At 42.9% G+C, this 25,328-nt stretch overlaps 1 protein-coding gene across 1 annotated transcript in view; it reads right to left on the bottom strand.

Annotated features, from left to right (window-relative positions):
* Window positions 1-254: 254 nt before the first annotated feature.
* Window positions 255-25,328, bottom strand: part of LOC115109469 (C2 domain-containing protein 5) — a 41,515-nt gene continuing 16,441 nt past the window's right edge. The window contains exons 9-27 of the mRNA XM_065009769.1: window positions 24,577-24,665; window positions 22,164-22,272; window positions 11,997-12,111; window positions 11,671-11,844; window positions 11,286-11,477; window positions 9,654-9,840; window positions 9,334-9,527; window positions 7,927-8,059; window positions 7,716-7,779; window positions 7,567-7,628; window positions 7,371-7,469; window positions 7,163-7,252; window positions 6,930-7,002; window positions 5,150-5,242; window positions 4,546-4,581; window positions 4,161-4,262; window positions 1,729-1,925; window positions 1,414-1,560; window positions 255-1,280 (exon numbers count right to left, since the gene is read on the bottom strand). Of these exons, the coding sequence (XP_064865841.1) occupies window positions 1,155-1,280; window positions 1,414-1,560; window positions 1,729-1,925; window positions 4,161-4,262; window positions 4,546-4,581; window positions 5,150-5,242; window positions 6,930-7,002; window positions 7,163-7,252; window positions 7,371-7,469; window positions 7,567-7,628; window positions 7,716-7,779; window positions 7,927-8,059; window positions 9,334-9,527; window positions 9,654-9,840; window positions 11,286-11,477; window positions 11,671-11,844; window positions 11,997-12,111; window positions 22,164-22,272; window positions 24,577-24,665 (2,282 nt within the window). The 3' untranslated portion in view covers window positions 255-1,154. The remainder of the gene's footprint in view (window positions 1,281-1,413; window positions 1,561-1,728; window positions 1,926-4,160; window positions 4,263-4,545; window positions 4,582-5,149; window positions 5,243-6,929; window positions 7,003-7,162; window positions 7,253-7,370; window positions 7,470-7,566; window positions 7,629-7,715; window positions 7,780-7,926; window positions 8,060-9,333; window positions 9,528-9,653; window positions 9,841-11,285; window positions 11,478-11,670; window positions 11,845-11,996; window positions 12,112-22,163; window positions 22,273-24,576; window positions 24,666-25,328) is intronic.

The following is a 25,328-nucleotide window of genomic DNA, read 5'->3' as shown; positions in this document are numbered from 1 at the left end:
TTTTCACTGTATCAAATGACATTTTATTCATCACATGCCTCGTAAACAACAGGTGTAGACTAACAGTAAAATAGTTACGGGCCCTTCCCAACAATGCAGAGGGAAAGAAAACAGAAATAATAGAAAAGTAGTAACACGTAATAATAAATACACAATGAGTAGCGATAACGTGTCTATATACATGGGGTACCAGCACCGAGTCGATGTGCAGAGACATGAGGCAATTGAGGCAGATATGTACGTATAACTAGGAATAAAGTGACTAGTCAACAGGACTAGTTTAGTTTATTGTGCAGGACGGATCAGGCAACGAGCAGACAGACAGTCATGGCAATAACAGATACATGCAGACACTAAGCAACACAGTCTATGTATGTATGTACGTACATTCAAGTCCTACAGCGAAAGAGAGACTGGTTATATTCATTAACAGTAGAACAGATCACTGTACCCTTACTTCTCTTACACCATATAAATCAAACTTCCAGAATTGCATTAGACTTGACAAATATAATTTTACATTATAAAAATACACAAATCTGATTGTAGCGCACATTTACACAAACAAAAGTGGCATCTAAACAATTAACAAAAATGTGTCATTGCAATTAGTTTGTTTTCCAGCATTTACATGATCGTTAAAGACAGGAGAGTTCAGTAGTATGGAGACCTGGAAGGCTGCAGTCATGACAGCCAGGAGGATGGCAGGAGGCTGTCCACAGGGCGTGTGTGTTAGCCCAAATATCACCTGACAGACAATTAAAACACTTATTTCTACAATTTAGTTCTCTCTACCATGGCCATCTATAACCCTGTACGGAGCTGTCTATTAATGAATACCTTGTCCGCTCTAGCATGGCCGGCTAGTGACTGATGAGACTGGATGGAGAGGGATAGGTCTATTAGCTGCATAAAGCTTCACCATGTTTTGGAATGTCTATTATATCAACAACAAAGAGAGAAATGACAGACTGCCTCTCTAAATGGCTTCTGTAGAGTATCTCAATGGACAATGAGAGACAATTTCTCCAACTTGTCAACTGCGTGTTTGTTTGCATGTGTAATTTGTGGGGTCCTACCTAACCTTAAGACGTTCCATTTGTTTAAGGCAGACACAAATCACGATTATTTGGATGGCTAGACTCAATTGTGTGTCAAGTGGTCCCGTCAGCCCCAGTGCTGCTGGTCTGTCTGCTGGTCAACAGAGGGGGTATGGCCTCTTGGTCTGATTCTCTGATGAAGATAACAGCATCACCACTAACATTAATCAGACACTGAGCCTGGAGAGAGAGAGAAACCGAGAGGGAGAGAATGAGAGAGGACAGACATGAGGTTCTTTGAGAAAATCTTGTAATGCTATAGGCCTCCAGTTCTTTAACTAACAAAGCAAATTAACAGTGTGTGTTACTGTACCTGGTTCTTGTTGGGGTTTTCCATGAAGACACACTCCTTCATGCTGTATGACACTAAGGCATTTCCCCCCAGAGCTGCTACATGGGCACGGACCATGGCAAACACCTCCGCTATGAAGGAATGGAGGAAGCCACTTACACCCCCCTCCTAACACACACACACACACACACACAAAATATGCTAACCATTGAGATATCACTGCTATGAGCGAGCAGAGGAACAGACTACGCACACCACAGAAACATTTTAAAATGTCCTATTCATCTCTGATGACATCTTCAGGAATCGATCACACAAACATGTGTATACGTGTACCTCTCGTAGTGACGTGGTCTCCCTAATGAAGAACATGTTGATGATTCCCAAGTATTTCACAATGCGCGTCCCGGGAAGGAAGGACAGAGGAGTCATCTTCACCACAGTAACAGGGGCACTGCACGGCAACGACCTGGTGGAGCGTAGCGACCGGGACCGCCCCTCTGGGAGAGGACTGCAGCGCTCTGAAGACGAGACTGGAGGGGTGGTGGGGGGAGAGAAAGGGAGTGAGAGAAAAAAACAGGAATGGATGGCAATAACAGACTCAGCCTTTAGATGGCGACACATAGAATAGCAGACATGATGGGCTATGAGCTGGAAGAAAATGGATGCAGAGTGTGTGAAATTTGAATGTGAACTATAAGCTGTGTGTATGTGAGCATGTAGGGCAGCATGGTGACAGAATAATCACAATGATGAAAGTGTAAGCTGCCAGGCAGTGACAGACAAACAGCCATACAGCCTCAACACTGGCCAGGCCTCAGCCACGTGTGTATGTATTTACAGTGCCTTCAGAAAATGTTCATACCACTTAACTTATTCCACATTTTGTTGTTATAGCCGGATTCAAAACTGATTAAATATAACAACAAAAAAATCACCCATCGACACACTATACCGCATAATTTGCAAATTTATTGAAAATGATATCCAGAAATCTCATTTGCATAAGTATTCACATCCCTTTGCTATGACACTCCAAATTGAGCTCAAGTGCATCCTTGAGATTTCACTACAACTTGATTGGAGTCCACCTGTGGCCAATTCAATTGTTTAGACATGATTTAGAAACAAACACTATATAGGGTTCCACAGTTGACAGGGCATGTCAGAGCAGAAACTATACCATGAAGTCCAAGGAACTGTCTGTAGATCTCCCAGATATATGCCTCATCACAAATATATCTGGGGAAAGGTATAAAACGATTTCTAGAGTGTTGAAAGTTTCCAAAAGCACAGTGGTCTCCATCCTTGAGAAATGGAAAAGCAGGAACAACGAATGGAGCCAAATACAGGCAAATCCTTGGGAACAAGTGCAAATGACCTTGGAATGTAAATCTTCGCCCCAGTCTAACAGGACAGTGACCCCAAGCATACAGCCAAAGCAATGCTGCAATGGCTTCAGAACAAGAATGTGAAAGTCGTTGAGTGGCTCAGCCAAAGCCCAAACTTGAATCCCATTGAAAATCTGTGGAGACTTGAAGATAGATGAAGAGCGGCGGTGAACAGCTAACTTATGAGCGCTTGAGAAAATCTGTAAGGAAGAATGGGATAAAATTCCCAAATTCAGATGTGCAAAGCTGATCCAGACACACCCAAGACGACTCTAAGCTGATCCAGACACACCCAAGACGACTCTAAGCTGATCCAGACACACCCAAGACTACCCAAAGCTGATCCAGACACACCCAAGACTACCCAAAGCTGATCCAGACACACCCAAGACGACTCAAAGCTGATCCAGACATACCCAAGACGACTCAAAGCTGTAATCGCCACCAAAGGTGCTTCTACAAAGTATTGACTCAGGGGTGTGAATACTTATGTAAATTAGATATTTCTGTATTTTATTTTCAATACATTTGCTAAAATTACTGAAAACACATTTTCACCATGTCATTATGGGGCATTGTGTGTAGATGAATGGGGGGGGGAGAACATTTGATACATTTTGAATTCAGGCTGTAACAAAATTTGAAATAAGTCAAGGGGTATGAATACTTTCTGAAGGCACTGTACCCGTGTGTGGGTGTGAGAGAGTCCCTATGTGCGTTTGTTTGAATTAGCCTGTGTGTGTGTGTGTATGATCGATACAGAACAGAAGGCAGTCTGTTAAGCAGAATGATTGAAACAAGCCAGAGTGTGAAAGATGTTCCATCTTGTAACATAGTGAATGATGCTTCAATCAGACCAGGAACCTTCACAGACAATTTGAACAACATTAAGTCTACATCTCAAATCACTCCCCAGTTAGTGCATTACACAGGAATCTGCCATATGGCTCTGATCCGAAGTAGTGCATTATAAAGGGGATACCGTGTGATTTGAAATGTGTTGTGACATTTAAACCCAGTTAATTATGCTCAGTTATTATCACAGTTTATGAAACTGTTTATTTACGTAGTGCAGAAATATCAAAATGCATTTCCCCCAGTCACCAGCTTTAGTGAGACATTTTAAGTGCGTTTTAAGCATGTTTTAAGATACTCCTTGATGTTTACTTCCTCCATATCAGTCACTATTGCGACAGAGTCAGAGGTTATACACTGGCTGTTGGTTGGCTATCCCTCTGAGGGGCGGGGCTTCAACTTTCACACTCTAGCTAATCAGCTGGTGCATGATCTGAGACGCTCCACCCCACAGCGGCATGCGGGGAGGGATGTGTATATTTGTGTGTGTACCAGAGTGTGCTAGCAACTGTGTCCTCCTACTTGTCTTAACTGATCCTCGTCTTATGGTGTGAGCTTTCAGCCTAAGCAGCTCTAGCCAGGTGCTGCATCTGTCTGCAAAGGAACCGTAATCAACCGAGGGAGCTGGAGAAAAATACACGCACACACACACACAACACACCACACGTACACATGCACAGAGAGAACATCCACACCGCATACATGCGTGCGTGCACACACACACACACACACACACACACACACACCGTACACACGTACCGAAAACCGCATACACACATGACATAATACAGACACACATAAAGAAAAGAACACGGGACAAAATAAAAAATGTAAGGATGAGAACTTAAAACAGGACCGTGGTAGCCATGGCAGCAGGTAGGGGGTGGGGTGTGTGGGGGGGGCCTACCTCGAGACGAGTGGACCATGGCACTCTCAGGAACACCTGTCGACACACACACACACAACATGATCCACCGCCACGTGTGTTGACTCTTCAGTCCTCAGCAACACACAGTATCTCAATACCTTACAGACAGACGCTTCCTTTCCTACGTTCTATTCCCTAGTCCTATACCCATATCTTGTTCCCTAGTCCTAAATCCCATCTCCTTGTCTTGGTTGAAGTGGAGGTGGTGGAGGGCAGCCATTTTAGTTTAACCCCTCTCTCTCCAGACCAATGACGAGCAGGATTGTTTCTCTCCTAGAAATACAGACAGGGCTGCAGCTCTAAAATACCTGAAAGAAGATTTACCTGGGCATACTGTTACAGTATTTACCTGGTGATACAGTCTCCGGTGGTAAATTCACGTTTAACACAACCATCACAGAACACATTTAAAAAGACAGAATAGAACACTATGGGTTAAGGGAGCTTCAAGGGTGAGAGGTTACAGGCAGTTAGGGGATTTCTGATGTTTTGTCTGCTAAGGGATGGTTATTGGAGGTTAAAGGTTAGGCAGTTGTTAGTGGTTAAGATTAGAGATTATAAGGGGTAAGGTGTGGTGGTGTACCTGAAGGTTTGGCTGTAGGCTGGTTGCTGGAGATGGTTGACTCTCCACACAGCTCCATAGAAAACTGGAGCTGTTCCTCATTCTCACCACTCCCTGGAAAACAAACAAACCCCTCAACCCACCTGAATATACCAACTCAAGTAGAGGGTCTTATCTCTCCAGCTCGCCCTAACTCCAGAACCTTATCTCTAAGCCTTGACATACAGTGGTGCAGAAAAGTATTTAGTCAGCCACCAATTGTGCAAGTTCTCCCACTTAAAAAGATGAGAGGCCTGTAATTTTCATCATAGGTACACTTCAACTATGACAGACAAAATGAGAAAAAAAAAATCCAGAAAATCACATTGTAGGATTTTTAATGAATTTATTTGCAAATTATGGTGGACAATAAGTATTTGGTCACCTACAAACAAGCAAGATTTCTGGCTCTCACAGACCTGTAACTTCTTCTTTAAGAGGCTCCTCTGTCCTCCACTCGTTACCTGTATTAATGGCACCTGTTTGAACTTGTCATCAGTATAAAAGACACCTGTCCACAACCTCAAACAGTCACACTCCAAACTCCACTATGGCCAAGACCAAAGAGCTGTCAAAGGACACCAGAAACAAAATTGTAGACCTGCACCAGGCTGGGAAGACTGAATCTGCAATAGGTAAGCAGCTTGGTTTGAAGAAATCAACTGTGGAAGCAATTATTAGGAAATGGAAGACATACAAGACCACTGATAATCTCCCTCGATCTGGGGCTCCACGCAAGATCTCACACCGTGGGGTCAAAATGATCACAAGAACGGTGAGCAAAAATCCCAGAACCACACGGGGGGACCTAGTGAATGACCTACAGAGAGCTGGGACCAAAGTAACAAAGCCTACCATCAGTAACACACTACGCCGCCAGGGACTCAAATCCTGCAGTGCCAGACGTGTCCCCTTGCTTAAGCCAGTACATGTCCAGGCCAGTCTGAAGTTTGCTAGAGAGCATTTGGATGATCCAGAAGAAGATTGTGAGAATGTCATATGGTCAGATGAAACCAAAATATAACTTTTTGGTAAAAACTCAACTCGTCGTGTTTGGAGGACAAAGAATGCTGAGTTGCATCCAAAGAACACCATACCTACTGTGAAGCATGGGGGTGGAAACATCCTGCTTTGGGGCTGTTTTTCTGCAACGGGACCAGGACGACTGATCCGTGTAAAGGAAAGAATGAATGGGGCCAAGTATCGTGAGATTTAGAGTGAAAACCTCCTTCCATCAGCAAGGGCATTGAAGATGAAACGTGGCTGGGTCTTTCAGCATGACAATGATCCCGGGCAACGAAGGAGTGGCTTCGTAAGAAGCATTTCAAGGTCCTGGAGTGGCCTAGCCAGTCTCCAGATCTCAACCTCATAGAAAATCTTTGGAGGGAGGAGGGAGTTGAAAATCCGTGTTGCCCAGCAACAGCCCCAAAACATCACTGCTCTAGAGGAGATCTGCATGGAGGAATGGGCCAAAATACCAGCAACAGTGTGTGAAAACCTTGTGAAGACTTACAGAAAACATTTGACCTCTGTCATTGCCAACAAAGTATTGAGATAAACTTTTGTTATTGACCAAATACTTATTTTCCACCATAATTTGCAAATAAATTCAATGTGATTTTCTCATTTTGTCTGTCAAAGTTGAAGTGTACCTATGATGAAAATTACAGGCCTCTCTCATCTTTTAAGTGGGAGAACTTGCACAATTGGTGGCTGACTAAATACTTTTTTGTCCCACTGTATAGGCTTTCAGAATACTGACCCCTGGTGAGAGCCTTGTCTGCTGCCTGCTGAGTCTCCTTATCAAAACTCATGGCTACGGCTGTCACCGCCACCTGGAGGGGAGAGGGGATGTGAGAAAATGAGAGAGAATGAAACCCTTTTTACCTTGTTGCTCTCATTTAATGACACAAATGTAAGATAAAGATACTGACCAAAACCGAGTTAAGATGGACAAGATAGGAGAGGTGTGCTCAGGTATGTATGTCCTCTCACCTGTATGAGTTCTTCTTCTGGTACGGCTACAGTGAAGTTGAGATGGCAAAGACAGCATGGGATCATGGAACGCAGCTTAAAGTATAGACTCTACACACACAGACAAATAAAAAGCAGTTCAACTTAATATGGAAGTTATATATTAAGTAGAATAAGTAAGAGGAACACCAACACTTAACCCGCGCTTCCCTTTTGTGTATGGTCTTACTTTGAGCAAGTTCTCACAGAGGTCAGTAAAGATCTTGTTCAGGCCCTGGTTGGTCAGATTGGCATTACTTAGTCTGTAGACCCGGACAGATGTAAACATCTTGGGAGGAATGGAAGAGAATGAGTAAGATATTATAAAACGCAAAATAAGTAGTAGTAGTCGTCGTCATTGTAGTGTTTCAGTGTGAGAGCCTGACCTGTAGTCCTGAAGTCCAGTTGTGAATCCCAGGCATGACCTCCGTGTTACAGCTGTAGAACCCTGGAGAGAAACAGACATATGGACGGACATGGTGAAAGAGCAGAGTTGAATAGAAAATATAATTTCTAGTAGAACAGTGGAACATACCTGCAGGTATGGGGGCATCAGTAAGTAGGGATTGGATGTCCTCTACTGCATCAGTGTCATCAATCTGAAGACAGGAGAAGAAATACATTAACACACCACATCCTATACTATGCCCACACACTACAATTTACACATCCAACATAACACACCCACCCTACAGTACACACACACACACACCCCCTACAGTTAGAGGACACCCAGCCAGCCATACCTCCAGTACAAAGGCATCCTTCTTGCCATGGGACAGGTCTAGTTCGGACAGCTCATCTGAACTCTCAGAGGTAGACCTGAACAGTCTGCTGGACCGCTGTCTGTCAGGGATAGGAGACCCCACCACCTCTTCTCTATACACTCCTACAACAAGAGCAATAAAAACAACAATAGGTGTGTGTGGCTCCGACCAACCCTGTCCAGGTTGTGAGCCGCTGAGTTAGTCACAGTCCCATAGCAACAGCATCAGTCCAAACCACACAATAAGTAGCTACATCCAATTCACCCACACCCAAGAAGGCGCTATCAAAGTACGTTTTTATATTAGTTAATAGCACACACAACAATTTAGTGGAGGGAGGAAAAGTGAGAAGACTCTTCAAGGGTTGGGTTAACGCAGCATTGATCTTTTTTTCTACTCAGAAAAGTTCAGATAAAATATCTTGCTGCGTTTTTTAAATGAAGATCTAAAATGCTTCTAATTGTAAATTCTGCTTCAGTCATGGTTCGCGTCAAATCATCAATGGAAAAGGACAAATTTCATGCTTTAGTTTCACTTCTTCACTTGAATGAAATATCTTTGCTCTAGTCATTGGATCACCAGACAGAGCTCTGACAGGTGTAGGTTACTTTTCCCAAGTACTTTCCTCCGGTGTAGTTTTTCTCCAGTAATAAGTTCAAATGCAAACATTAGAAAATGTAGCTGGCTACATTCTTTCTGTGATAAACATTAGAAATATGATGGCCATGCATCGTTTTTGCTAAAGGAAAATAGCTTGCTTTTGAATTGTAAGCTAATTTACATGTGTTAATGCTAGCCAAGTAGCATTGCACTGCTGTTGTCATCTGATGAAAACTTTTCTGCCATATCTGTTGCACTTATGTATTTTGTGTTAAGAAAAACTATAGCCCCTTGAAAATGCATGAGCATACTAGCTGTGTTCTTGAATGTACTATCATAGAGCTCTGATTCTAGACTGTACTTAGAGTTGTGATTTTAGAGTGTATGCATTTCTGTAGATCTGTGATTCTGGACTGTACTCGTACAGCTGTAATTGTAGGACTAGTCATATTGTGATTCTAGAGTATTGTACTCGTAAAGAGGTTTAATTCTTGAAAGGCTGTAGTTCTCATACAGAGCTGTGATTCCAGAGTATTGTACTCATATAGAGGTTTAATTCTTTAAAGGCTGTAGTTCTCATACAGAGCTGTGATTCTAGAGGGTGTTGTACTCATACAGAGTTGATTAATAGAGAGGGTAGTGTGGCATGCATCACTAATTGGGCATGCTCAGTACCGTATTCAGGCCGGTGAATGCCTCAGGGTCCAACGTAAATAACTTCTTAACAACCAGAGAAAGACAGGAGATAACTATCACTTTCATATTTACACAGAATTACACCTACACACATATGGCTGTGTGTGCGTGCCTCTCACCGGGGGGTGTATGTTGTAGAGCTCCTTGTTCTTGGCGATGGTGTCATCGATGCGTTTCTGCATGGTGGAGATGTGTTGGTCGTAGCTCAGGTCACTGGGGGTCTTTCCAGCTATCTGGATACCACCTGGAGCTGGCAACGCTGACAGGTACACACCCGTTGCAGACTGGACACACACACGCCAAAGAGAGGGATATACACGACACACACACAGACCCGTCAGATACACAACTCGTAGAAGACTGGAGGAGAGGTAGGCACGCACGCACACCACACACACACACAGACTTACAGCTAGTCCCAGGAGCATGTTTTCTCCCACACTGATCTGAATGCGGAGTCCAAACAGAGCATTCATGGAGCGCAGTTTGAGTTTGTTCATCAGCTGTGTGTGGAGCTCATACTCCATGAAGGGGAGGAGGTTAGAGATGGATGTAGCATTCACCTCCCCTTGGGCCTTCTTCTTCGTTCGACACAACCTGTAATATAACATCATTTTTACATACCTCTCTGGGCCACCTTCCTCATACGAAAAAACATAATAAGCTCAGAAAAAAAAGAAACGTCCCCTTTTCAGGACCCTGTCTTTCAAAGATAATTCGGAAAAATCCAAATAACTTCACAGATCTTCATTGTAAAGGGTTTAAACACTGTTTCCCATGCTTTCCAAACAATTAATGAACATGCACCTCTAGAACGGTCGTTAAGATATTAACCGCTTACAGACGGTAGGCAATTAAGGTCATAGTTATGAAAACTTAGGACACTAAAGACGGCTTTCTACGGACTCTGAAAAACACAAAAAGAAAGATCCCCATGGTCCCTGCTCAGCTGTGTGAATGTGCCTTAGGCATGCTGAAAGGAGGCATGAGGACTGCAGATGTGACCAGGGCAATAAATTGCAATGTCCGTACTGTGAGACGCCTAAGACAGCGCTACAGGGACAGCTGATCATCCTCACAGTGGCAGACCACGTGTAACAATATCTGCGCAGGATCTATACATCCGAACATCACACCTGCAGGACAGGTACAGGATGGCAACAACAACTGCCCGAGTTACACCAGGAACGTACAATCCCTCCATCAGTGCTCAGACTGTCCACAATAGACTGAAAGAGGCTGGACTGAGGGCTTTTAAGGCAGGTCCTCACCAGACATCACCGGCAACAACATCGCCTATGGGCACAAACCCACCGTCGCTGGACCAGATAGGACTGGCAAAAAGTGCTCTTCACTGACGAGTCGCGGTTTTGTCTCACCGGGGGTGATGGTCAGATATGCGTTTATCGCCGAAGGAATGAGTGTTACACCGAGGCCTGTACTCTGGAGCGTGATCGTTTTGGAGGGTCCATCATGGTCTGGGACGGTGTGTCACAGCATCATCGGACTGAGCTTGTTGTCATTGCAGGCAATCTCAACTCTGTGCGTTACAGGGAAGATATCCTCCTCCCTCATGTGGTACCCTTCCTGCAAGACAGGAATGTCAGTATTCTGCCATGGCCAGTGAAGAGCCCGGATCTCAATCCAATTGAGCAAGTCTGGAACCTGTTGGATTGGAGGGCTAGGGCCATTCCCCCCAGAAATGTCCGGGAACTTGCAGGTGCCTTGGTGGAAGTGGGGTAACATCTCACAGTGAGATGGTAAATCTGGTGCAGTACTTAATGCAGCTGGTGGCCACACCAGATACTGACTGTTACATTTTGACCCCCCCCCCCCTTTGTTCTCGGACACATTATTGAATTTCTGTTAGTCACATGTCTGTGAAACCTGTTCAGTTTTTGACTCAGTTGTTGAATCTTGTTATGTTCATACAAACATTTACACGTTAAGTTTGCTGAAAATAAACACAGTTGACGTTTCTCTTTTTGCTGAGTTTATTACACACACAGACAGGATATATGGTGGTAGTGTGTGTATGTTACCTGGCCTGTATGAGGCAGCCCTTCCCAGTAACCTCAGCCTCAGCAGGTAGGTCTATGGTAGTAAAGAGCACATCAGGGACCTTCTGTCTCCTACAGTGGTAGCAGTATGTAAGCTGAGCTGGGAACGGCATGTTGAACTCATCATACGGGATGTGAACAAACCCGCAGCTAGGGGGCGACGCATCCTCAAACCTGAAATACACACACACAGCTCAGAAGAAAATGCTAGAACACCATTTTTAAATTCAATTAATCCAATTAATTCAGAACACCCCTCTCCATTTAGAAGCAATCAATGACTAGGTTAGTCCAAAACCTCCTGGCCACTCAAATCTTTTCACACCTACACTAACACCCATCCAGCAGTGTGTGTGTGTGTTCCTACCCCAGCCAGGTTGAGCTAACTTCCCCCTCGCCCCTCTCCGACCCCACCATGCCGGGGTGTGGTTGTCGTGATAACCTGTGGTCGCTGCCGCCGGTGTCCAGACAGCCCTCACGCATGAATCTGGGATTCAACATGGCCGCTGTGCCAGATGCAGACAGGATACACACCTCCTCACTGTGGGAACAGGAGGGAGGGGAGAGGGAGAAGAGAGAGATGGTGCATAACTTTAGATCCACATAACTTTAGATAACTTTCTGTGCCTATAATGCTCTAACAGACTTTGAAATACAACTTTGGTCTTTGTATTGTGTGTGTGTGCAGTGTACCAGATGCTGGTGCTCTCGCTGTATCCCACCACAGCGTGGCAACCCAGGGCTTTTGCATGAGACTTGATCTCCTGACGAATCTCCTCCCACCACGCGTCCCTCGTCTCCGGCTCGTCTGCAACACAAACACACATAATGTCATACACAGACACACATAGCGACAGACACACACACACACACACACACACTGGCTGGATACCTGACTGACTGTCTACCAGAAACTAGCGACAATCAGAAATTAGGTGACTGTCAGAAACTAAAACCTATTAGAAACTAGCTACTTTTAGAAACTTACTGACCATCAGAAACTAGAAGTATCGAAACTAGCGAATACCATTAAATAAGAAGCAACAGAGAATCAACTGACACTTTTTTTTTTTTGCTGATTGTGTTAAAATGGTGCATCATAGCAAGCAGGTACCACTTAACCAACTGTCAGTTCGTAACACAGTGAACATGATGTTGATGACGATGAACATAATGAAGGTGTTTAGTTAGTGTCTGGGCTGTTCTCATCTCATAGCATCATCTCCAGGCCAGCCAATCACAGGAAGACAGGAATGTAGGGTGGCGTCCCAACCCCCTACATCTTCTTAACTTCATTCCCATAAAGTATTGTGTTCAGTAGTTCACACCAAAGCTAAAAATATATATATGTAAAAAAAACTGAAATTAATAGGAGCATTCTTATTGGACAAGTGCCTTCCTGTATCAAAACATTATCTACAGTTTTTGAGGCTCCTGAACAAGACCCTGGCCTCACATAAGGCCAGGCAAGGAGGAGAAGAGGCCCTTCTCAGAGCCTTCATCATACTCAAATGAGGGACACCTGGTGGAGGCTGAACCATGGTCCTTAATAATAACCATGGGTCCACTCTGTACCTCCTGGGAGAGGCCACATGCTCAAAGAGAGATAGAGACGATAGAGAGGGAAGAAGGGAGAGAGAAAGAGGAAAATGGAGACACCGGGAAGAAGGAAGGATGCGAGATGGATTGATAAATGGCTCAGGCATAACAGACCCAGAGCAGAGCCCTCTCTAAAAGAAGCAGCATGTCTCACAGGTACGCTCACATCCACACGCATGGGCAGAGGGCCATATTCATTCATCACAGATCTTGAACCAACACAGCCCCGTCTAACTACACTACCCTGTGTCTCACACTCCCTCCATTCCTGTACCCCCCTCCATCCTCTTGTCTCTTCCCCCCTCCCAGCATGAATACGGCCCAGTGAATCCAGGGATGATGCACATACCCAGTCTGTCTCAGTTTTAACCTGGACAGGCTTCTTAGAGGAGCATTACTAAAGCGCAGGGAGAACTTTAGGGATGCAATGTGTCACACACTGCTGTAGCAGCTTGGGATGGTGGGCTAGCCAAGGGGGAAGGACTGGGGGGGGGCTTAGCGCATGCTCAGCACACACACATACACAGACTAGGAGAGAGGAGGATGGCAGCTCAGTGAAAGAAACAGAGCTTTAGTTTAGAGCTGTAACTAGATGCTTGCAGACACCCATATTTGTGTGCCTGGGTGGGTGTGTTTCAGTGAGCTGCCATGTCTCCAGTGTGTGAGACCAGTAGGAGGAGGGAGGTACCTGCAGCGACACTATTCCAGTCTAGCAGTTTGTAAGAGCGCGTGTTACCCAACACTGGGCCAGAACAACACACACCATTAGTACAGAAAGAGAGAGGAAAAAGAGAAGATACAAACTACAACACAACAGCACCACAGTAATTGCAAAGACACAGACCACTGAGTCAATACCAGAGTCTAGCAGAGAGAGCGAGAAAGAGAAAGAAGCGAGAACAAGGTAGAGAGAAAAGCAGATATGGTGAGAAGAATGATCAAAGATATGCTGTGGAATTAGACAAGCAGGGAGAGAGGTAAAGGCTAAAGATAGGAGAGAAAGAGAAGAGGCATTCACTAGCAGATCTCTCTACAGTCTAAGGCAGGGGTATCAAACATACGGAGGGGGAACAATCCGGCCCGCCGGTAGTTTGAGTAATAAAACATTAATACACACACACGGAGTAAACAAAAAATTAAGAACACCTGCTCTTTTCATGACATAAATCCAGGTGAAGGCTATGATCCTTACTGATGTCCCTTAATAATGGGTAGAGCGAATGCCTGGTACACTCCGGAAATATCAGGCTAAATTGTGGAAAACTGTCAAATCCCTGAAGGGTTCCACTTCCTCTTCTCTGCCACAACAAATTAATTTACTTTTAAAAAATGCTGTCATTTTATTTCAGCGGGCTCTCTTTTGGAAAGAAGTTCTAAGCCTATTCATAATTATATTGGGCTGAATGTTGATAGGGGAAACGTGCTGAATGATCAGAGAAATTATAGTCAAAGCTTTTCTTTTAGGCTATTTACCGAAAAATTTGTCCTGGAAGCTTTGCTAGCAATAGAGAAGACATCCACAGGGCCCGACTAACCGGATCCCGGTCTGCTTAAGTGTGCAGCACCCATCATTGTTGGCTTAATAAAGACAATTTAACACTGGTATCAGGAAATATTCCAAAAGCATGGAAATCAGCTCGTGCTGCCATTCCTTAAGGGCAGGGATAGTAGTGATTGTAATAATTATCACCCCATTTCAAGGCATCCTTGTCTAGCTTCGATTCTTGAATCATTGGTAAATGTACAAATTTGATCTTTTTTTATCTGACAAATGTATTGTGAATGTAAATCAAATCAGGCTTTAGGCCTGGGCATAGCACTATTAAGGTTACCATTTTAGTTATTAATGATCTTGTCCATGCTTTTGACACGAAAATGAAATGTGCTGCTTTGTTTGTGGACCTGTCAAAAGCTTTTGATACTGTTGATACTGCTATTTCATTGTTGTCCTCAATAGGCCTGAGCTCTGACGCCTGTTCATGGTTAGCTAGCTAGTGAACGTTACGGATGTAACCCATTTGCATTCTCAGAAACCCTACCTGCGGGTTAGCTTCAGCTACCTGCAGATTCATACTACAGCTATGACAATGTTTGTATTGGATGGTGGTAGTATGAGTTGGGATTATGCCGGTTCATTGTTAGCTAGCTAGCTACAGTACATGTCTAAACAAAACACTTAGCCAGATGATTACATGGCCCATCAAGTTAGCCAGGTGTATCTGGGGGTGATTAAGGCCACCTATTGTATTTCATGAACGTGTACACGTCTAGACAGTAGTGACCCATCCACTTAACTACATGTGGCTGGGGTTGGTTTACAACATTTCCTTCACATGAGTTTGTCAGGTAACCCTCATGTAAAAATTATAAAATAGTTTTATCTGGACACTATGTTTGATATTGCTACTATGTAAGTAACCATTTCAATGTACTGTTTACACCTTCTGTATCCTGTGCATATGACAAATCAACTTTTTATTTGATATAGTGTGTGTTTACCAGAGACTAATTTGAAGAACATGACCTGCACCAAAGTCAGATTAGGATATAGGCCAAGGACTAGATACTGTATTTTTACCAGGAGTTTTTCCTTTTTGTTGGTTACTACTTTCACCGCTTTTAGTTTTGAAATCTTTGGTTGTTTACTAAACACTATGTTTAGCAAATGGCCTCACATGTAAATCTTTAAAGAGATCGGAGGACCTAAGGCTTAAGAGGGTGTGAACAATGCTGAATGTAGACAAAGAAAATCTTCGCAAAAATGGGGTTACAAGTTAATCAACTTTCAAAGCAGAATTACTTTTCCATTGTTCTTCAACTGCAGTGTATAAAATAAAATTTTCTAGCTGAGTCTCTACTTTAATCCAATGTGAAAAACAAATTTTCAAATTTTACAACATAAGACCGAATCGAGGCGGTCAGTCACATACGCAGATGATACTACTATGTATGTCCAAACTGTGGCCACAAAGTTCGAAGCTAAGTTCGAAACTAAGGGGCCTAGCCAGAACCATGAAAAACAGCCCCAGAGTATTATTCCTCCTCCACCAAACATTACAGTTGGCACTATGCATAGGGGCAGGTAGCGTTCTCCTGGCATCCGCCAAACCCAGATATGTCCGTCAGATGGTGAAGCATGATTCATCACTCCAGAGAAGGCGTTTCCACTGCTTCAGAGTCCAATGGCGGCGAGTTTTACACCACTCCAACCGAAGCTTGGCATTGCGGATGGTGATCTTAGGCTTGTGTGCGTGTGGCCAAGGAAACCCATTTCACGAAGCTCCTGACGAACAGTTCTTGTGCCGACGTTGCTTCCAGAGGCAGTTTGGAACTCGCTAGTGAGTGTTGCAACTAGAGTTGCATATTTTAGGTAATATTCAAAACTTACCGTGGGAATTAACGGGAATATATGGGAATTAACAGGAATATATGGGAATGAATATTAATACCATTTAAGATGTTTTTTTGCATTGGATATATTTACCATATCATATGGAGACATAATTGCAAATGATTAAATCCTTCCAATAGAAATCTTTAAAAACAATTTAGTTATGAATTGAACTTCAATTAAATTATTTGACTCTTCACATGGGATGATTTTATTTAAAATATATATATTTGACCTTTAAATAGGCAAGTCCGTTAAGAACAAATTCTTATTTTCAATGACGGCCTAGGAACAGTGGGTTAACTGCCTTGTTCAGGGGCAGAACGACAGATTTTTACCTTGTCAGCTTAGGGATTCGATCTTGCAACTTCTCGGTTACTAGTCCAACGCTCTAACCACTAGGCTACCTGCCGCCCCGATTTCACTGAATAACAAGCCTGGTTACGACGAACCCAGGGTCTCTGGTGGCACAGCTGGCACTGCAGTACAGCGCCCTTAACCACTGCGCCACCCGGGAGGCAGCTGTGTCATGTGTGGGCTTCAGGCAGAAGTCTAAGCTTTTTGATGTATTTCAGAACTGCAGTTTCCAGTGAAGTGGGCAGGGCAGTACAGATTTCTTCTCTTACATCTGCAAGCAGAGTCTGAGCATCAGCCAGGATGGCATTGTCTCCCTCAATCCGTGCAATGGCTACTGCTATAGGTAAAAAAATAATAATAATGAAATAATCTCCAAAATATCGTTATATATAGCCTACTCGCTGTGGACGACTATTTCAGCACCGTTTCACGCTGCTCTGAGTCGAGCATGGAGAAACTAACATGTTCAATTATATTCCATGATATTCTTAAGATATGTGTTGACTGAATATAAGCAAGTGATGTCTGCTAAATAATCAAGTTGATGGCACAGTCATATAGCCTTGGCACCTACATAAATCTGCGTGTGGGTGACCTCATGCAACCGCAAAATGTTGGATAAAGCATATACTGTACAGAACTGTATTTCTTCAGCATCTTTATGCTTTCGTTAATAAAATAATGACAAATACTTTCAAAATGCAGATGTTTATTTCTTTATGGATCCATAACAAATTACTATGGGAATAAATATCACTGAATGACAGAAATATTAGAACAAAGTAGGCTCATGAAGGTAAACAAATGGTTGCTTATTGGAGAATACTCTTTCAAACACACACGGTCACGTTGTGCATCACCATTATGGCTATTAGCAGGTAGCAGGGCAATAGACTTGCCTAGGAGGTGGGTAGGGGGAAAATTCTGGCTATATCACAACCGGCCGTGATAGGTTACAATTTCAGTTTAATCGACCAGTAAAGACAAAAATAATAATACAACAAAAAGTATTATTAATTATTATTATTAATCACATCAACTGTGATTGCGAGTCCCATAGGGCGGCGACACAATTGGCCCAGCGTTTCTCTCCCTCTAAAAACAGAAATATATGTTTTGGCCTTTACAAATACTATTATGGCCTTATTCAGATTACAAATCGCTCGCTTTAGTTTTTTTGAAAACAAAATCATCTCCAAAATATTGTTATATATATTATCAAGTTGATGGCACAGTCCTATAGCCCGGCACCTACATAAAGCTCACTCATCCACTGCTTTGGATCAAAATAAATAAGTACCAACATTCTTAGTCTTTAATAAAGAAATGTTTTGGTTATTCTGACCTGGACACCATGTTCAGTATTATAATAGCCCATTATGGGGTGTTAGCAGGACAACATACCTTAACTTCTTGACGCTACCCATCCCTTTAGCGGGATCATTTTCGTCAGCAACCGCTGAATAGCATAGCGCAACAGTCAAATAATATTACAAAAAAATATTCATATTCATGAAATCACAAGTGCAATATTGCAAAACACAGTTTAGCCTTTTGTTAATTCACCTGTCGTCTCAGATTTTGAAATGATGCTTTACAGCGAAAGCAATCCAAGCGTTTGTGTAAGTTTATCAATAGCATAACATAACGTACACTAAGCATTAAGTAGCTAGGTCACGAAAATCAGAAAAGCAATCAAATTAATCGTTTACCTTTGATGATCTTCGGATGTTTTCACTCACGAGACTCCAAGTTACACAACAAATGTTCCTTTTGTTCCATAAAGATTATTTTTATACCCAAAATACCTCCGTTTGTTTGTCGCGTTATGTTCAGAAATCCACAGGAAAGAGCGGTCACGACAACGCAGACGTATATTCCAAATAATATCCATAATGTCCACAGAAACATGTCAAACGTTTTTTATAATCAATCCTCAGGTTGTTTTTAAATTATATATTCGATAATATCAAAACGGGTATGTAGGTTTTTCAAAAACACTGGGAGAAACAATGGCCGCCTTAGTCTGTAGCGCAAAACTCACTCTGAGAGCCCCTACTTATCCACTTACGCTCATTTTTCAAAATAAAAGCCTGAAACTATGTCTAAAGACTGTTGACACCTTAGGGAAGCCATAGAAAAAGGAATCTGGTTGATAACCATATAAAATGGAGGATAGGCATGCATAGGAACAGAGCACTTCCTGATTGGATTTTCCTCAGGTTATCACCTGCAATATCACTTCTGTTATACTCACAGACAATATTTTGACAGTTTTGGAAACTTTAGAGTGTTTTCTATCCTAATATGACAATTATATGCATAGTATAGTTTCTGTGGCTGAGAAAAAGTCTGTTTCAAATGGGTACATTTGAGCCAAAAACAAAAATACTGCCCCCTATGTAATTATTGGCGGCAACATGAGTCTCACTAGTGTTGAGTAATGTGCTGTTAAAAGCGGTGTAGGTCTTATTTATTTAAAGAGCATATTGAAGCAATAGGATTTGACGCAATAGTCAATAGTCACTACGGTCAACTATTTTAGCAAGCATGGGGACTGGTCTTGAAAAATCCATTAGATTTTTATTTTCACTGAATCTGTTTAGGTATTGCTTAGACTACAATTATACAATTAGGGTGTGGAAATGTTATGCTCTTAGTACTGTAGCCTACTCCCGACCATCACGTTGTATAGCGCCATATTTTCCGTTCCATCTAAAAACTCAACGGACACTGAAAGCTTAACGAAATGTATTCTTCCCAGAGGGTCAATACAGCTGCACTCAGACAAAGACATTTTCACACAAGCACTGATATTTAACTGTTCCTCATATGTGTAGGAGGAGACACGGCCTATGTACAAACACCATTCTTTACTGCTAGGCAGGACACTAAGTGATACAGGCCTCCTAAAGCCCAAAATACAACACACAACACAGCCAAGCCACAGCACACAGCCATGCACTACCAAACCTCAACACCAGGGACAGCAAACACCACACAGCGTAAGCTACTACTACACACACACACACAAACTACCACACGTGCACAACTATCAGCTCCCGGTTTAAGTCCTCTCTAACCACATATCTAGCAGTGTTTCCCTGTATGACAGACTGAGACACACCCTTAAAAGGATAGTGTACGATTTTGAAAATTAAACGCAGTGTAGCACCTATTTCTCAATGCCAGGAACCCATATAATAGTAACTTAGAGCACCCCAAGAAAACATTCCCAAATTTCAAACTCCTAAATCAATTAGAATATTTTAACGTTATTCTAAAAGTTGGGTTTAAGGTTCTCTCCAAATCAGCTCTAACTTCGGAAACAATCCCACAACGCCCTGCGGTCAGCGTCATACGGTGAATGAAAAACTTCTTAAAAGTGAGATAAATTTGTGTAAATGAGGTGGGCGCATTTCTTCCCTGAGAACTTCCACGGCTATCAAAAATGGAAAGAGGACTTCAGAAAGAAGTTGCTTCTCAAACTGGATGCTATCCCTACAATTAACATGACTTCTAACACATCTCAAAAAGTCAGCAGAGACTGCAAGCAGATACTGCAAGCATTATCACTGGCATGGAAGTGAACCAGGTAAATGAAAAAGCTAGCTAGCTTGCTACCTCTATGCTAACGTTAGCTAGTTATAGAGCTACTGCATTTAGCTTATGTCTTTCATCTAAATAACACTTATAAAACAAACCAAATGTAAATGTCTGCCAGCTGTTGGTGGCCAACTGCTGATGCTGTCATATATTTTTATTCTAACCTTTATTTAACTAGGCAAGTCAGTTAAGAACAAATTCTTATTTACAGGGGACAGTGGGTTAACTGCCTTTTTCAAGGGCGGAACGTCAAATTTTTACCTTGCCGGCTCATGGATTCGATCCAGCAACCTTTCGGTTACTGGCCCAACGCTCTAACCACTAGGCTACCTGCCGCCCCATAGATAGTACAAGCCTATGGGAAAGAGTAGTTTTCAAGGTGTTTCTGGGGGCTGCGAGATGCTGTAATTTGGTCATTCTGTGGCAGTTTTTTTTATATAGCCTGCCACAGAACTGGCAGGCTATATAAAGTGCGGGCTAAACTGAAATGTGACTCTTCGGCCATGAATCCGTTTGCGGATCGGGTGGCATTTCGGGTGAAGCCACAGAGCCATGTTTTCTTTGGCAGGGTGAATTGTGGATTTTGGTCTGTGGAAAAGTGTATTTTTGAATCTTACGATCAATGTGGTCACAGTTGCTTCTTGTTGAAAAGGCAGCAGATAGCTAGCTATAGCAAGAGAAAGTTATCCTCCACCATTTCTGAATACATTCATGGATATATTTTTTTCTAGCTGGCAAAATAAGCGAGCTAGATTTTGTTTGTGTACTGCCATATGTTGATAACATAGCTAAGTTTGACACTGGTATGGGCTAGTAAATATCCTAAATCTCGCTAGTTAGACGCAAGCTGAAACTGGGGAGAGAGAGAATTCACTTTGTCACTTTCAGGGGTGTGAATATTTATATAAAGTAGATAATACATTTATTGAAAATTAAATAGAACTAACATTTCATAAAACATGTTTTCACTTTGTCATTATGTGGTATTGTACTTAAATGGGTGAGAAAAAAAACATTTAATCAATTCTGAATTAAGGCTATAACACAACATGTGGAATAAGTCAAGGAGAATGAATACTTTCTGAAGACACTGTAAATATCAGATGAAGTCCATTATTTGCTACCTGGACTTTAAGCCCTTTTTCTACTTACGCATGCCCCCAAATCCCCACCAGAGAGGATACCTGACGTGACACTTTCCTGACATGACGATCCACTGTCGTGCAGAGTAAGAGATGTGATCAAGTTACACTTGAAATTCACTATTGTTTGCCAGAGAAATATCTTATAACTTTAACTATCTTCAGCTCAGGGCTCCAGCTATGCATTTGCTCACTTGCTAGCTAAAAGAGCAAAATCGCTCTTCTATTTTAGCCCAGAATTTCAAGTGTAACTTGATCACTTGTTGGTAACAGTAAAGACAACCAATCCCCTCCTGGTTCAAGAGCCCTGCTGTCTAATATTTGTTTCTGCAGCAAACCATTTGTGATAGTTGTAAAACTTTATGAGCTGGGGTGTCTGTCCTTGCATTAGTTTATGTTCGCTTGCGCTTCTTAGCATTTAGCTAGCATCCGCTATGGGAATTCGCTAGTACTTTGTTAGCGTTACTATTATTATTTATTTTTACTTTTGAAAAAAAGCACCCCCTTCTGTGCACTGCCAGCAATACCGTAAAACCCGGTTTGGTACAGTAATAGTAATTAGGTATGAAAACCTGGATACCTCCCAATCCTAATTAACTCTAGCTGACTAACACACTGATCCCACGATGTGTGACACACCCCTCACCCACTGGGTGAGCGGGTCATGTCATAAACATGATCGAACTAGCCTGGAAACTACAGTGCAACATGTAATACAACATGTGTTTTCTTATAGCCAGGACGGTGCGTTCTTGTGGAACTCACCGGGGTTGTGTATGCGGTCAAGCAGCTTGACCGAGCGGGTGCTGACCACGCCCCCGACGTGAACCAAGAAGCCAGGGGGGAAACAGGTCAACGTGAAGATGGGGAACTCCTGAAAATATACAAATAGGGTCAGTTACAGTAAAAGTCAGGAGTCAGGGTTCAAACCTGTCTCCAGGACATCTGTTTCCTTGGGAGACAGTAGAATTAAAGATTGGCATGCTCAACCTTGTCTTCTTCAAACAATAACATGCAGGGTTGTAAGGGCATAAGATAGAAGAGAAAAACCCATACTGACTTAGTCTCTGTCCACACATATACACAGTGCCTTCGGAAAGTATTCTGACCCCTTGACTTTCTCACATGTTGTTAGGTTACAGCCTTATTCTAAAATTAATTCGTTTTTTTACTAATCAATCTACGCACAATACCCCATAATGACAAACCAAAAACAGGTTTTTAGATATTTTAGCAAATGTAAAAAGACTGAAATATCACATTTAAATAAGTATTCAGACCCTTTACTCAGTACTTTGCTGAAGCACCTTTGGCAGTGATTTCCACCTTGAGTCTTCTTGGGTATGACACTACAAGCTTGGCACAACTGTATTTGGGGAGTTTCTCCCATTCTTCTCTGCAGATCTTCTCATGTTCTGTCAGATTGGATGGGTAGCATTGCTGCACAGCTATTTTCAGGTTTCTCCAAAGATGTTCGATCGGGTTCAAGTCCGGGTTTTGGCTGGGCCACTCGTACTTGTCCCGAAGTCACTCCTGCGTTGTCTTGGCTGTGTGCTCAGGGTTGTTGTCCTGTTGGAAGGTGAACCTTCGCCCCAGTCTGAGGTCCTGAGCGCTCTGGAGCAGGTTTTCATCAAGGATCTCTCTGTATTTTGCTATGTTCATCTTTCCCTCGATCCTGACTAGTCTCCCAGTCCCTGCCGCTGAAAGACATCCCCACAGCATGATACTCCCATCACCATGTTCCACCGTAGGGATGATGCCAGATTTCCTCCAGACGTGAAGCTTGGAATTCAGGCCAAATAATTCAATCTTGGTTTCATCAGACCAGCGAATCTTGTTTCTCATGGTCTGAGAATCTTTAGATGCCTTTTGGCAAACTCCAAGTGAGATGTCATGTGCCTTTTACTGAAGAGTGTCTTCCATCTGGCCACTCTACCATAATGGCCTGATTTGGTGGAGTGCTGCAGAGATGGTTGTCCTGAAAGATTTTTCCATCTCCCTCGAGGAACGCCAGAACTCTTTCAGAGTGACTTTCGCATTCTTGGTCATCTCCCTGACCAAGGCCCTCCTCCCCCGATTGCTCTGTTTGGCCGGGCGGCCAGCTCTAGGAAGAGTCTTCGTTGTTCCAAGCTTCTTACACTTAAGAATTATGGTGGCCACTGTCTTCTTGGGGACCTTCAATGTTGCAGAAATGTTTTGGTACCCTTCACCAGATCTGTGCAGACACAATCCTGTCTCGGGCTCTATAGACAATTCCTACAACCTCATGGCTTGGTTTTTGCTCTGACATGCACTGTCAACTGTGGGACCTTATATAGACAGATGTGTGCCTTTACAAATCATGTCCAATCAATTGATTGGGGGAGGTAAACAAGAACCGGATGGTCACTCTGACAGAGCTCCAGAGTTCCTCTGTGGAGATGGGAGAACCTTCCAGAAGGACAACCATCGATGCTGCACTCCACCAAACAGGAATTTATGGTAGAGTGGCCAGACGGAAGCCACTCCTCAGTAAAAGGCACTACAGCCTGCTTGGACTTTGCCAAAAGACATCTAAAGGACTCTCAATGGGAGAAACTCCCAAATACAGGTGTGCCAAGCTTGTAGTGTCATACCCAAGAAGACTTGAGGCTACAATCACTGCCAAAGGTGCTTCAACAAAGTACTGAGTAAAGGTTCTGAATACTTATGTAAATATAAATATTTGTTCATATGTTTGCAAAAAAAATCTAAAAAACAGTTTTTGCTTCGTCATTATGGGGTAAATGTGTGTAGATTGATTAAGTAAAAAAGAATACATTTCAGAATCGGGCTGTAACGTAACAAAATGTGGAAAAAGTCAAGGTGTCTGAATAGTTTCCGAATGCACTGTAAGGAGAGGAAACCACTGTAAACTGTTGAGAAGCAGCCCAACTAAAGACTAAAACCCCTGAGCAGAACTCAGGCAGGAAAGAGGTTTGATAGAAGCATCCAGAATAAACACTGTGTGTGTGTGTCATACCCTGGTGTTTACAAATATACCAGAGGGTGAGGCTCCCTGAGAGGAAGGAGTGGTCAAGAAGATGGAGACGGAACATTATTCACTAACATAATCATACTTCACCCTCACAAACTCTTCACAATTCAACCTTTCACACAGCAAAATGCAGTGCGGTGTGTGTCCGGTGTGTGTGCTTACCCTCTGCTCCAGAGCTGATTGGGTATGTTGTCTGAGGAGGGTCTTCAGAGGCCCAGCCTCTTTTCCAACGCTGCCCCCACTCCCCATCCCTGATAGGACGAGAGAACAACACTTCACCAATCACATCGCTTCATCACAGAAAACTGGCATTCGTCGACAACCACAAGTATGTAAGTAGCCTTGCAAGAGCCTTAGCTTGTGCGAGCTGGAACACCTCGACAACCATGCAAATTCCAGATGAATAGTGTCCCTTAGACTACTAAGCTAATATCTACATAGCATTTATCATACACCTTTGCTAATGACAACATTCCCATAAATCTACCTGTGAGGATAGAGAACATTCACATAACTGCTTTATTATCCCCTCTGTACACTACTGCATACTACACCACCAGAGACTTGCAAATGGGGGTGATTGTGGGGGGGCTGGACATGCCTTAAACCACACATTGGGGTAGAAAAACATGGGCAGGGGGTCACTCCAGGGCAGTTAGTATCGGGGCCAGAGACCAGCAAGGATGGACATTTCACCCAAGGTTAAGTGGGGTAAAGTTCGAGAGGAGCACATTTATGGCTGTTAGAGGTTGTAGATGCAGTTTGTAAAAGGTGTTTTAGTGCTTCCTGACTTCTGAACTTTGTGCCCTACCAGAGACTATAATAAAGGCTATTTAACTATTTAAGTGTAACAAGTGTTATAAGGGGTGTTGTTGGGCTTCATGACTCCTGCAGGGTGTTATAGTGTTAAAGAC

This window comes from Oncorhynchus nerka, linkage group LG25 (genome assembly GCF_034236695.1).
Source record: "Oncorhynchus nerka isolate Pitt River linkage group LG25, Oner_Uvic_2.0, whole genome shotgun sequence".
Taxonomy (NCBI): domain Eukaryota; kingdom Metazoa; phylum Chordata; class Actinopteri; order Salmoniformes; family Salmonidae; genus Oncorhynchus; species Oncorhynchus nerka.
The sequence above is the reverse complement of the archived record's forward strand: the minus strand, read 5'-3'. Positions and strand labels throughout refer to the sequence as shown.